At 35.9% G+C, this 14,509-nt stretch overlaps 1 protein-coding gene and 1 non-coding gene across 3 annotated transcripts in view; both read left to right on the forward strand.

Moving 5' to 3' along the window:
• Window positions 1–1,617: 1,617 nt before the first annotated feature.
• The window catches only part of LOC120634892 (damage-control phosphatase ARMT1-like), a 30,632-nt gene continuing 17,740 nt past the window's right edge, over window positions 1,618–14,509 (forward strand). The window contains exons 1-6 of one of the 2 annotated variants that reach the window (XM_039905764.1): window positions 1,618–1,787; window positions 10,326–10,431; window positions 11,570–11,787; window positions 12,211–12,367; window positions 12,874–13,011; window positions 14,355–14,432. In XM_039905764.1, coding sequence (XP_039761698.1) covers window positions 1,693–1,787; window positions 10,326–10,431; window positions 11,570–11,787; window positions 12,211–12,367; window positions 12,874–13,011; window positions 14,355–14,432 — 792 coding nt within the window. In that variant the 5' untranslated portion in view covers window positions 1,618–1,692. Of the gene's footprint in view, window positions 1,788–2,312; window positions 2,661–10,325; window positions 10,432–11,569; window positions 11,788–12,210; window positions 12,368–12,873; window positions 13,012–14,354; window positions 14,433–14,509 lie in introns of those variants that run through there. The other variant, XM_039905763.1, reaches the window with a different exon arrangement.
• Trnak-uuu lies at window positions 9,574–9,646 on the forward strand. Its single transcript has one exon. It is a non-coding gene; the product is annotated as a tRNA-Lys (tRNA).

A 14,509-nucleotide genomic window follows, 5' to 3' on the forward strand; every position in this document is an offset into this window, starting at 1 on the left:
TTCACCGCCGCGCTTCCCCGCACATGTTTCTCCGCCCCGTTTCCCCGCTCCGCTTACGGGTTTTATATAATTTTTGAAACTAGCTCGCAAGTCCCTGTCCACTTAAGAGGAGCGGAGATTTTGTGCAATCCTATTGGTTAATATTTCTCCGTTTCTCGGCTCCGCAGCCTCGCTCCGCTCCGGTGGACTGGCAGCCTAATGGGAAAGGAGAATAAAACCACAGTCCCTAGTTCCCAGCGGACCCGCTATTCCTAACTCTGGCAGCGGTTATGGTAACGGGGGGACAAGGGGTGTTAAGAATCTCCGGCAGAGATTCTGCTGCCAACCCCGGTCCCCGACAAATGTGAAGATCCGTAGAAGAACCAGAGTTACCGACATAGCTCAACGAGTCGCGAAGCTGAAGTGGCAATGGGCGAGGCACATAGTTCGGAGGAGGGATGAACGTTGGGGTCCCAAGGTGCTGGAATGGCAGCCCAGCACTGGTAAACGCAGCGTTGGTCGACCCACGACGAGGTGTACGGACGACATTAGGCGCGTCGCAGGTAGCCGCTGGATTCAAGCGGCACAAAACCGTGGAATTTGAAACTCCCTACAATAGACCTATGTCCAGCAGTGGACGTCGATCGGTTTGATGATGATGAATCGAGTAATTTCCCCCTACAATTACTTGATACAGAATGAATGCTTGAGAAGATAATGCTTCTACTTTTGTACGGCTCGGGTACCGTTTACAATGTTGACACCAAAACGAACCAATAATAATATTTTACGATATTAGTTTCCGGTAAGTGATTTCTCAAAATTTAATTTATATTACCTATTTAATATTCAGATAAATATTGTAACGAATTATAGAAATTCAATATTAATGAATCTTTTAGTGACGTCAGAACATGTTTATGGCGTAGCGTAGGTATCAGCCAGGTGGGCAACCGCTAACAACGTCATAAAACCGCTACGTGTCCCATCAACCTTTGGCATAGCCGTGCCCGCATAACTACACCGGCAATTAAAACATCTTTGCGGTACACACACCTACTGCGTGTGGAATTACAGGTAGAAGAGTGAATATCAACCTCAGCATCTTAATCTACTGCACCTGGGCACCTGCCAGCCTTTCTTCAAAGAATAGAGCAATAATCCAACACGCCGTTCCGACGTGGGTTAACGGGTTTTAACTATATAAACGTGTCTTCTCACCGAAAAACGGGGATGATGTTGGGATGGGCATGTCGGTAGGGAATGAACTATATTTCTCCTGACGCAGACGGATTGGTATTTGGTAATCGCAGTAGATAGTACTAATAAGTAGTAGTTTGACACAGGACGGTGCTGTATTTCGTTATACTTATTGCTTTAGTCGCCGCGTACGACACTTGCGGGAAAAGAAGTGGTTGTGGCAATTGACAACAGTATCTGCGTTCACCACTCGGCACGAAATAGAACCCAAGACCTTTTAATCCGTAGTCGAACACGCTAACTTAACCAACGAGGTAAGAACGCGTGGTGCTATCGTTCATTTTTAGTTAAAATAGAAATTGAGCCAGAACGTCAGTTTATTTTTAGTTCCGATCCACGGTCAAAACTAAATTCATATCAGTTTATTTTGTGCTTCGAAATACGCATGTTCATGCATCTTTGAAATTACGCGTTCGAAATTGCTGTAAATAAAAGCAAGTTTTAATAGTCATCATGGCGCCTTACGATTGGCCTATAGATACTGAAGGGTATCCCGTTATGCGTATAGTTACACCGAGGAATGTGGAAATGAGTGGAATTTTTGGAATGTAAGTAGGTTTGAGATTTCCTTTTTTAAAAAAATGTATTGCTTATAGTGGGTAAGTAGTACTCAGTGATTTAAAATGGTTAGGCACAGCTACCAGTGAGGTGCCACCAAAGGGCACCACAGATTTTATTTACGGTAAAACCTACTAGACCTTTAGGAGTTTTTGTACTGAAAAATCCTCGAAAAATCATAAAACTAATCATTATATTTGAGCGATGTGATTATTTTATTAATCTTTGACGCTATTTTTTCTGTTTGTAGACGTGCTCATTTTACGCACGTAATAGACTCATAAGGTTTAATCATTAGTCAAGTAATTGTATTTACAATAGTTTGCTATGAAAAATGTAAAACAATCCAGTACCAGAATCATTTCAATTTTATAAATCTAGTCATTGCGATTTGCGCGGCGGAACTTATCTGTCGCTATAAATGCAACGTGAATTTACACCTCATTTGCAAGCAGCAAACATGTCACTTTGACGTTTCATGTAACAACAAATCAATGTCAAAATTGACAATTTTATTTTTAAACAAAAATGAATAAAACATGAAAATCTCTGTCGGCCAGTCGCGGTTTTCATCACATAAGTAAACGCGTCAATCCGGTTATGGAAAATTCCTCGTGATATATATTAATTACATTAAAATCTGCATAAAAATTAACAAAAATGAGTTCAACATCAGCAAACCGTATCTCGAAAGTTAACTCGAAAGGTTCTTCGGTGTCAGAACGGGCGGAAAATGTCGATGAGGATACTTCCACTACCGCGGATTTTATTTACGGTGGACCGTTCATAAAGGTGGATAAAGAAGCAAAGTTCCTGAACACTGTAACTCCTTTTAATATGCAACTTCAAGGCACGTTTAAAAAGTATGTACCTACATATTTATTTTTACCCCCATAACAAGGAGAGAGTAGGGGTTTTTTTCCATTTTTGTGGGTCTTTTACTTTATCGTCATTATTGTTTACAATCAGATGGACCATCTGAAATAGAATCGTTGCGTTTCTACCATCTTCTATAAACGCGACATGCCAGGAACAATTCCTGCAATATGCCGCACGGTGTCCATCAACCTCAGGCGTGCCTAGGTGTTAAGACTTGTGTCCCTCTAATAACACTGGCAACTGCAACCTTCAGACTGGAACACAGCATTGCAATAATGCTGCCTAGCAGCAGAAGTAAGCTATGATTGTTTCTAAAAGCTTTCTAAAAGTATTAAATTCAAAAATTCAAATTCCAAATTTCTTTATTCATGTAGGCCTATCACAGGCACTTATGAAGCGTTCATACATATTTGTTTACATAATTGTAACGGGATGGTGATAACTTTGTTCGCCAACTTAAATCTAAAGCTACGAGGGTTCCAAACACGCCTTGGTCTAAGAAGAGCCCACAACAAACTTACCCGGGTAATTTTTTTTTTTTGTTATCACTATCTTCCAGTAAATTTATATTAAGCTGTGATGCTAGAGCAATTCACACCCAAGCTTTTTTATCGTTTAAATAATCCTTAATATTATAATAGGATTTTTCTGTAAGCTTACGTTTTATATAAACTTTGAACTTATTGAGAGACATCTCAAAGATTTCATTTGGTAATTTGTCATAAAATAATATACAATAGCCCTTGAATGAATTTGCAATTTTGTGTAGCCTAGTAAACTGCACAACGAGTTTATTTTTGCTTCTAAATTTAACATTTTATTTATTGTATTACACAACTAGATGGGTTCAACATTTATTATCAATTGTGTTGATATCACAGAAAGACAGCCTCATGTGCTCCATGGTTGGGTCTATCTAGAGGTACACAATTATTATTTCCATTTCTGCGGTCTGATATTGTGAATTTCTTAACAGAACCTTGTGATCTGTATTCAAACATGTTAACCACAAGGATATGTTAACGTTAATGGTAAATAAATAACTAGTAGGGCCAGTTATTTTATTCTTATAATCATCGTCACCATCAACTTATTACCACCCACTATTGTATTTTTTTTTAATATTCTGTGTGTGGTGTACAATGAAAGTGTGTTATCAAAGACTGAGAACATTATGGAAAATTCTCAAGCATGCAGGTTTGCTTACAATGTTTGCATCCACCATTAAAATTTTGTCAATATTGCATACTGACAAAAATTAAAATGGTTGACAATTAAGTATAAATAAATAAATAAATAAATATACTACGACAATACACACATCGCCACCTAGCCCCAAAGTAAGCATAGCTTGTGTTATGGGTACTAAGATGAAATATTTTTATGAATTATATATACATAAATACTTTGAAAATACATATAAACACCCAGACACTGAAAAACACTTATTGCTCATCACACAAACATTTTCCAGTTGTGGGAATCGAACCCACGGCCTTGGACTCAGAAAACAGGGTTGCTGCCCACTGCGCCAGTCGGCCAGTATACCTTTAAATAAGACACACTTTTGCATATTTTATGATATTAATATGGATTAAACTTTTTTTCTGTATTTTTTGTAAAACACTGATGATATGAAAGGTTAAATACATCAAGCTTAAAATAAATGCTGCAAGATTATAATAATTGTGTCTACATATTATTTTCTTGTCTTATCTCTTAGAAATAGGGTGTGCGAATGGTAGACATAAATTACAAGATTGTTAATAATCATTGTTTTTTTTATTCCACTACAAGTTAGCACTAGACTGCAATCTCACCTGGTAGAAGGTCATAATAAAGTCTAAGAATTAAGCAGGAGTCAGGTATATTAAACCCGATGGTTCTGTGCAACATTGCTAAATCAATGTGGTAAAACATATTTAATAAATTGTGGTTGATTACAATAAGATTGATGAATTTCTTCTAGCTCCGCTGTCATCTCTCACAAGATAGGAAATTCTAAAGATTGTTAACTCTAAAATGATGTTGAAAATGAACAATCTGCTGAGTTTTTGACGGCTCTACTCTGTAGAATCTGCCGAACCGGTAAAACATTCACTACAAACAGACTGATTTGACATTTCAATAATAAATAATAATAAATATACTACGACAATAATAAATATAATACACACATCGCCATCTAGCCCCAAAGTTAGCATAGCTTGTGTTATGGGTACTAAGATGACTGATGAATATTTTTATGAATATAATACACATAAATACTTATAATATACACGTAAACACCCAGACACTGAAAAACAATCATCTTCATCACACAAACACTTTCCAGTTGTGGGAATCGTACCTACGGCCTTGGACTCAGAAAGCAGGGTCGCTGCCCACTGCGCCAACCGCAATTCTTATTCGCTTTTCTATGTCGCTTCTTTTAGACTAGTTACAAATATGTACTATTCTATAAATACTATGGTTCTTTTTGTTTCCTATCTATCATTTTTCAGTCTGCCGATAAAATAGTTAAACTAGATTTACTTGAAATTAATGAATTTGAAATTTTTTGAAATCACATGATGGCAAGTCTGCTTCAGTAGGGTGGTAACTAGTCACAGCCAAAGCCTCCCATTGGACCAGATCAGAGAAATTTCTAAATTTATAACTAAAAAATTACCCCTGTTTTCACTTCTCTCATTTTTCTTGATTGTTAGCCCTACAAGCTAAGTACATATTGTATTTGATACACTTATGTAAACAGAAATAGAACTTCATCCAAGCTGTACTTTGTCAGTTACAATGCATTTCAAATGTCTGTCTTTATAGACTCTACGATAAACTAATATTATCTTTATATTGCTTTATGGTTGAGTGATTCCATTACGTGATAATGCGGTGCAAATATTAATCAAATACGGGGGCATTATGGGGTAATATTGTTTAACATATACTTATAATAAATGATTGAGCTATCGCCTAGTTTTGTTTATGTTGATAGATAAAACTGTTATCTTAAAATAGGTTTACGGAGAGTATAGTTTTCAGTCAAACTGGTTATAGACAAGGGTTCAGTTGTAGTAAAATAAAAAATAGTTGTGCTCGGATACAGAATGCGTACCTCTTTAATTTTTTTAATAAATGAAATGAAATGTAATTTTATTTGCTGAATATGAGCTTTTATTTGCTGAAATAGGGTCTTATTATAATATAACATTCCTCCATATTCTACTATTAAGCATGCGAAATGTAAAGTGCACAACAAGAACAATCATTACACATGTCTGCAAAATCTTGTTGAGCAAGCATTGAAACAGTTAATAATTAAATTATACAGGTAATATCAATGTTATCATAATAATGTAAATTTTTTTTTTCTGTTGTTATCCTGCAATCAATCGTTGACTATGAGCAGATGTGTTCATAGATATTTTAATTATTTTATGATTAATTCCCATTGGAAACTGTGATATTGAGGAAAGACTAGTTTAGCATTTATTAAGGTCTAGAATATTTTTTCTTTTAAGCCAGCTGAGACAATCTGGTACGGTGAGTTGAACTGCCAGTTGGTTGGGATGGTATTTACTACTATACTGTTGCAGTTCTTCTTTTACGTTCCTGATTCTCAGATAGTAAGATTTGAATAATGTCAAAATGATATTATTTTTAATTTGATACGGTTGTATTTGAGGGACAAAACAGAGTAACACTTAGGGTATGAAAAAAACACGTCTATAAATTGTCGCCTTGTGTCCGACAACCTGAGGCGTAGGTGTTAAGCCACATGTGCCCGTAATTACACCGGAAACCACGCCCTTTAGACCGGAACACAGCATTGCAAGAATGCTGCTTTACGTCAGTTATGAACGTTAGGATAGTACTTTCCTCGGCGACCTCTGTCACAAAACTAACTAAACGTTGTTTATCCACGTTTCTGATACGTACCGCTAGGATGTGGAACGCCCGGTGAGGGCAACTGTGTTTCCTGCCACGTATAAGAGTACCTTCAAGGCTAGAGTTAATAGGCTTTTTCTAGGCAAGCGCGCTCCAACCTAGACGTCATCATTGCTTTCTAACGGGCATAATTGTCGTCAAACGCTGGCCTATCGTTAATAAAAAAAAAAAACTTTTTGTCTGGCTAGTTACCACCCTACCGACAAAAAGCAAAGCGATTTAGCGTTGTGATGCGATTTCGTGTAGAAAGAGGGGTACATAATACCATATCCCCAACTGACTACCATCTTATACTGCATCATCACCATCAGGTCAGACTACAGTCAAGGGTTGACTTGTATTGAGATAAAAAACTCGCAGATTGATATGATATATGATATTAATATACTCGTAGTTGTTGCCAAAATTAGAAATTACGAACCGAAAACAGAATTATATATATGTAAACTATGTTTTTAACAATTCAGTCAGTACGCTGAAGATCCTCAGAAAACAAAAATGTTAATAGAAAAAGTGCCAACGAAATCGAATCTAACCAGTATCCAGTAGGCACGACGACGGTTCCAAACGCGTCCTGATCTAAGAAGAAGCCCACAACAAACTTAGCCGGGTGTTTTTTTTTGTTATCACCATCTCACGTTGTCATTTAAAATTATTAGAAGAGCAACCCTTTCACATCCAAGCTTTTTTATCGATTACGTAGACCTTTATACTATAATAGGACTTTTCTATGAGCTTACGTTTAATACAAACTTTGAACTTTGGTTGGTGGGATGTTAAACGGCGTACGATGATGAATGATTATAATAGATAATGACAAAATCATCAATAGCCTATATCAGCCCACTGCTGGACTAAATGCCTTTCCCAACGGGAGAGTTTGCCCACGACCAACACGCTGGACAGACGGGTTGCTAATCGCAGTAGATCGTAGTAGTACCACGGAGGATGCTACCTCCCGTTCATTGTTATATTTCCTTAGTCGCCTCGTACGACACCCGCGGGAGTACGAAGGTCGGTGTCTTTTATTCTGACCTGCCGTCACCACACGGCCATAGAGAGATATAATACATTGATTCAAATTTGTTGATTCAAATTATATGTTTTACAACAATAATTAAACTCACAACTGAAATTTTCTTGCAAAATTACTGTAGTAAATAATGATTGTATAATCATCAAATATTGTATACGCTTACTGTTTGTACAACAACTGTTCCATTGTATACATCTTACATGTTTACACAATTTGGTATTTACAGGTTATGAATAAAATTGCATGAATGTAACTATTACTTATCATAATCAATTATTTATGATTGCTTAAATAGTTTTATCGGACCGGAACAGCTAAATCAGCTGAAATTATTTTGAAGGACTCGCCATATAAGATTTAAAATTCATTATTTCCAGTAGGCCTAATATAAGCACTTTTGAAACGTCAAGTCTATCTGTGTGTAGTGACTCTACCACCGGTTCGGAAGGCAGATTCTACAGCTCATGTTCAACATAATTTTACAATTTATCAATCATTTTTCTATCTTGTGTGAGATGAAAGCTGAGCGCCTTGCTTCCAAGCAACCTTGCCATTAAGAAATTCATCAATAGTATAGTAGGTATATAGGAGATGTAGAGCTTAGATCGAATATTGACGGTAGGTCTGCCACCACATTTTCACATTTTTATATTACAAACTGGGGACAGTTAGTAATATAAAAATGCGGCCTCGCCAGCGCAAAACAAACTTTCGTACCCCACATTGACAATGTGATAAAAAAGGCGTCAAAAATGTTAGGGTTTGTGATACGTAATGGTAAGGAATTTACTTTAACCAATACAAAAATATTGTTGTATAAATCACTAGTACTTAGTATCTTGGATTATTGCAGTACCGTTTGGCGACCACATTATTCGACGCATATTCTTAGGATTGAGCGGGTTCAAAAGCGCTTTCTTTGGCATCTTACATTTGGGACTGGCAAGGCCCGAAGACTGAAAAGTTACAAAGATCGTCTAAAGTTTTTTAATATGGAATCATTGGATATACGTAGAAGTAAACTAGATCTCGTTTTTTTATTCAAGATTCTTAATAATAAAATTAATTATTCTTATCTATTACAGAGCTTTAGTTACAAAGTTCCCATGAGATATCCAAGGTACCCTATTAAAACCCTCTTAACCTTCCCTCGCCGTTCAACAGTTATGGGTGCCAACTCGCCAGTCCCTAGGTTATGTCAACTTTATAACAAGTTTAATATTGTAGATATACATTGTGGTCTCTGGCCGAATTCCGGAGATCAATGAAATTAGCTTTAAGCAAAGTATAATAATTTAATCTTTTGTTTTTCCTTCCTACACTGTATACACTTTCATCTTGTTTGTGTAGTTGTAAGCTAGTTTAACGCTATTTATTGCATGCGGTGTTTACCTGTAAGTAGATTTACATTTTGTCTTCAAATGTAAAAAAAAAAAAAACACAGGTCGCAGAGTACAACTAAAAAGTCTGAAATCTTCCTAAGTAAATCAGATGCCTAACGTATATACTTTTTTAAAATATCTTCAATGTACAGAATTCGACCCGTTACAGTTTTATTATAAACCTATAGATGTTAGTCGATCGTGATCGAATATAATAATCACTTGAATAAATAAACACATTTCGTAGTAACAGGACGTGTACATAATATTACTATCCAAAATGTCATTGAACTTCTGTAGGTAGATACACTTTTCAGCTTTAACCCATTCTCATTTAATGGGTCATAAATAGCAGATTCGTTTATAATATAAAATTGCCTTTATGGGCCAAAATTCATAGATTATAGTAAAAAATCAGCTTCGATCAATATACATCAACTAAACCTATGATTGTTCAAAATATATATAATCAGGTTGTGTGCCGTGTGTCGATTTTTTTATAGTGTCATTGACTTTTTCGTCGATGCTTACGTAGCCCGGATAGCTCAGTCGGTAGAGCATTGGACTTTTAATCCAAGGGTCCAGGGTTCAAGTCCCTGTTCGGGCGGTACCTTTTTTATTTCTTTCCTTTTTCTTTTTTCCTTTTTTTTTATTTTTCTATTTATTTATATCGATTTTTTTTTTTTCGCAATTTTTTTCATTTAGCGCCTTGTTTATGTATCTGATTCGAACAAATAATAAAATGAATTTTAGTTGTTTGAACAGAATAGTTTCGTTGGTTTATTTAACTTACCTGTATTTACTTGTTTTGTGTTAGCATAGATATGCTTACCTAAGGCGAAGGTCACACTAAGGCCTTCAAGTTTCCGTCCTTGGTGCGACCAATCACAACATTTGCTCGACGCACAAGACTTTGCTCGAGGCTGTGATTGGTCATTCGCAAAACCCAATCTTTAACGGCTCTTTGGCATAGCCTGTAAGTGCAAATCAGGCCCTACGTAGGATTTTCTCTTCGCGAAAACTAATATTTAAGAAAGAAAGGGTCGCTGCGCACTGCGCCAACCGGCTTTCGATTCTTATTCGCTTTTATATGTCGCTTATTTTAGACTAGTTATAAATATGTACTGTTTTTTTTATTCTTGCTTAATTTTGGTTCTTTTTGTTTTCCATCTTTCATTTATTACTGTTTTTTTTATTATATTCACCTTAATGTCATCCCAGGTGCCCACAAAGGCCTTACGTTGTAAATAAAGGTAAGTTAAAAAAATAATATATTTCTTTTACAGGAGCTTCGCGTACTACTCGTTAAAAGAACGTCTACCAATTATTTTAACTAAAGTCATCGATTACTTATCACGGGAGAGTTCGAAGATCAAGTCGTTACACAAAGCGGTAAGGTCGACCGTTTCTCTTTTTTTATTCTAGACTAGCTGTTACCCGCGTTTTCGTCCGCGTTTATTATTACAGTTTATACTAATCCCGGGGGAACCGTCCGTTTCTCTAGAAATTGAAGCGGTGATAGCGCATTGGATAGGAGCTCGACTTCACATTCGGGGAGCCGAGTTCGAATCCCAGCACACAGCTCTAACTTTTCGATGTTATGTGCGTTTTTAAGTACCTAAATAAAATATCACTTGCTTCACAGCGGTGAAGGAAAACATCGTGAGGAAACCTACATGCCTGAGAGTTCTACATAATGTTCTCAATGGTGTGTGGAGTCCACCAATCCGCACTGGGCCAGCGTGGTGGACTACGGCTTTAAACCCTTCTCATTGTGGGAGGAGACCCGTGCCCTGTAGTGGGCCGATAATGGGTTGATGAGATAATGCCAAAAATCTATTTGGTTGGCTGCTTGGTTAGGGCGTAAAGGACAAAAAACAAACAAACACACTTTCACATTTATAATTATAATTGGGATAACATACTAGCTGGGTAGCCTGGGTTTTGCATCACAATTATCAATCCATTACCGCCCAGCTTGCCCAGTAGTGGGACTGGGCAAGATTTTCCTCTCTTATAACAAGACAGCTGTTAAAATCTAACACCCTACAAAATACTTATGTTCAGCAGTGGACGTCCAACGATGGACATAATAATAATGCGCAATCGACCTACCAGTGTGGTGGCTGATCGACTGAGAGAAAAAATCTCTTAAAAAGTTCAAAGTTTGTATTAAACGTAAGCTTATAGAAAAGTCCTATTATAGTATAAAGGACAACGTAATCGATAAAAAAGCTTGGGTGTGAATTATTGCTCTAACCAGGTTGCTCTTCTAATAATTTTAAATGACATTGTGAGATGGTGATAACAAAAAAAAACACCCGGCTTAGTTTGTTGTGGGCTTCTTCTTAGACCAGTACCCGTTTGGAACCCTCGTAGCTTTAGTTTTAAGATTACGAATGTGGTTATCGCCATCATCTAACTACCGTGTAATTCTTATGTACGCATCAAAAGTGCCACCGATGAGCCTACTTGAATAAAGATATTTTTGACTTTGACTTTGACTTTGAAGTGTGATTATTATTTACAGTCGGACGAGGATATCCGTGGTTTAATTCAGTACATAACTAAACTGAAAAACGATTTGGTAACAAACAAAAAGTATGACCAATTAACAGTAGATACCCCTGAAGCTAAGCGATGGAACCAATGGATTTACAATGCTGAAAGTCCATACTATTTTACAAATATATGGGTATTCTCAGAGTGCTACGTGTATAGAAGGCTTAGGGAAGGCTGCGAGTTGAGGTAAGTTACCTTTGAATTAAAGTTAAGTTGATGTAATTTACCTTTACAAATATATCCCACTTCAGCTTAGTTCACCAATGAAGATCAGTTCAGTAACTGCTTATAATTATTACCGGTGCTTAAAAAGGTAAGTTTAGTTATATGGTAACTTAACTTACCTTTAAAATTAACTTTAATAAATACAAGTAAATAACATCGATTACTAAACTTCTCCCCTACCTAGCCAAGTTTATTTAAAGTACCTTTAGATTTTGATTGCTGTTAACATCAGATTATATTTTTAATCGGCTTAAAAAGATGTTTTTGATTGGACCTTTAAGTATGTTACATCGATATTCGTACATTATTTCATTGTGTACTCCTTTAAGACTAATGCCTAAATAAATTAATTTACTTTACACAAATAGCATTCTCAAATTTTAGCAAAGGCCTCAGTGACTTTGATCCGTTCGATGAACAAAAAGACAAATCATTCACAAACAGTCTAGAGCCGATGTGCTTAGTCGCCGATAAATTGGTCAATATGTTACCTGCAAGCGATAAGGACAAGAGGAAACAAGACTTCATTACCTTGCTTAAGGTAAGTTTGTTAATTCAGTAAATTCCACTGACCTCTGCAGTCTAAATACAGTAGGTTATTTGTGTAATGATTGAGTCGCAATGTTGTTGTAGGTTCGCTCCTATGTACATGATCACTTTCTACATGTGATCATGTACATAGGAGACACACTTTCTACTATATCCTACAACAAAAACTCAGTTTATGTGTGCATTTTGTATGAGTCATTGGTACAAAAAAGTTCAAAAATTTTCTATCACCAATAATAAGGAGAATTTATTATTGCACCACCGACCTTAAATCTACAGCTATTTTCCTTTTACCTGGAGATCGCTATGTAGCGATTATATATTTATATTTTTATAAAAAAAAATTTTTTTTAGATAAATGCTAATATTCATTTTACAAGGTAAGTTTTCGATAACTAATTACCTTTAGTTATCGAAACTTACCTTTCATAATGTGCGTTAATTGTGATTTCCTATAGGGAACTAAATTTTTTGATGTGACATAACTTTGAATTCCAGTTGTGCCTATGGTCGAATAAATGTGACCTGTCGCTGTCTATGGGCGAAGAAGTGACGTTAAATTCCGAAGGAGGCGGAGCTTCACAGACGCGCTTTATCATGGACCCTTTGGAGATGATTGTAAACCTTAAGGATAAGGTAATATGATTCTCAATTGTATAGCATGGGTTGGATGGATTATCAGTTGTTGTTATACTATCCCTACTTCCCTACTAATATTATAAATGTGAATGTAAGTTTGTTTGTTACGCTTTCACGCAAAAACTACTTAACCGATCCTCATGAAACTTTGTACACATATTCTTGGGAGTGTTAGAAGTAATATAGGGTACTTTTTATCCCGGCATTAAGCTCGGTTCCTTTGGAAGAGGGGATGAAAGTGTTTGACGATTTATACCATAACTCCGACAAATTATAACCGATTTAAATAATTATTCTTGTACTACAGAGGTTATAATATATGTTTAATTTCTATTAATCTCTAATTATTCCAAGAATATGTGTACAAAGTTTCATGAGGATCGGTTAAGTAGTTTTTGCGTGAAAGCGTTACAAACAAACTTACATTCACATTTATAATATTAGTAGGGATTTATAGGTTTGGCCAATTTCAGTTTATAATATAGTAAATAAGATAATTGTTATTGTTGTAGGTATGGATTTTTATCTAAATTTAAAGTTTTATTATTATTATTATTATAGTGACCAAAGAACTAAACCTTGAATGACCAAAAATAACTAACTAAAAATAAATAACTAACTTTCAGAACATTGGTTACCTTGTATACTTAGTATAAGATTTGCCGATTGGCACAGTGGGTAGCGACCCTGCTTTCTGAGTCCAAGGCCGTGGGTTCGATTCCCACAACTGGAAAATGTTTCTGTGATGAACATGAATGTTTTTCAGTGTCTGGGTGTTTATATGTATATTATAAGTATTATGTATATATTTCATAAAAATATTCATCAGGCATCTTAGTACTCATAACACAAGCTAGATTTTATTTGATTGCCTGTAAGAGATCGCTGTATCTATGGTTGCCTTATATACATATATATATATACAGATTGGCGCAATGGGAAGCGATCCTGCTTTCTGGGTCCATAGCCGTGGGTTCGATTCCCACAACTGGAGAATGTTTCTGTGATGAGCATGAATGTTTTTCAGTGTTTGGGTGTTTATATGTATATTCTAAGTATTATGTATATTTCATTAAAATATTCATCAGGCATCTCAGTACCCATAACACAAGCTACGCTTACTTTGGGGCTAGATGGCGATGAGTGTATTGTCGTAGTATATTTATTATTTATTTATTTCTGAAAAATCTAGTAAAATCTATCTTTAATGTTAAAAATAATCATCATTTCAACAGAAGCACATACATTGATGGCATATACATTATATACTATGTCACCAAGGGGTGCTCCAGATGTTTGTTTCCGGTGTGGATATTTCAAATTGTTTAATTGTACTACAGGTGCTCGTGGATGACTCGTCGAAAATCTGTGACGCAGTTTGTACTAGAGCGGAAAACTTGAGCAAAACCATCGAAGCGGTGAGTGTATCAGTTTTACTACAATTAATACATAATTCAAAGAATATTAAAAAAAAATTAAAATGGTTTTAATTTTT

The sequence above is a fragment of the Pararge aegeria genome, chromosome 25 (genome assembly GCF_905163445.1).
Source record: "Pararge aegeria chromosome 25, ilParAegt1.1, whole genome shotgun sequence".
Lineage (NCBI taxonomy): Eukaryota > Metazoa > Arthropoda > Insecta > Lepidoptera > Nymphalidae > Pararge > Pararge aegeria.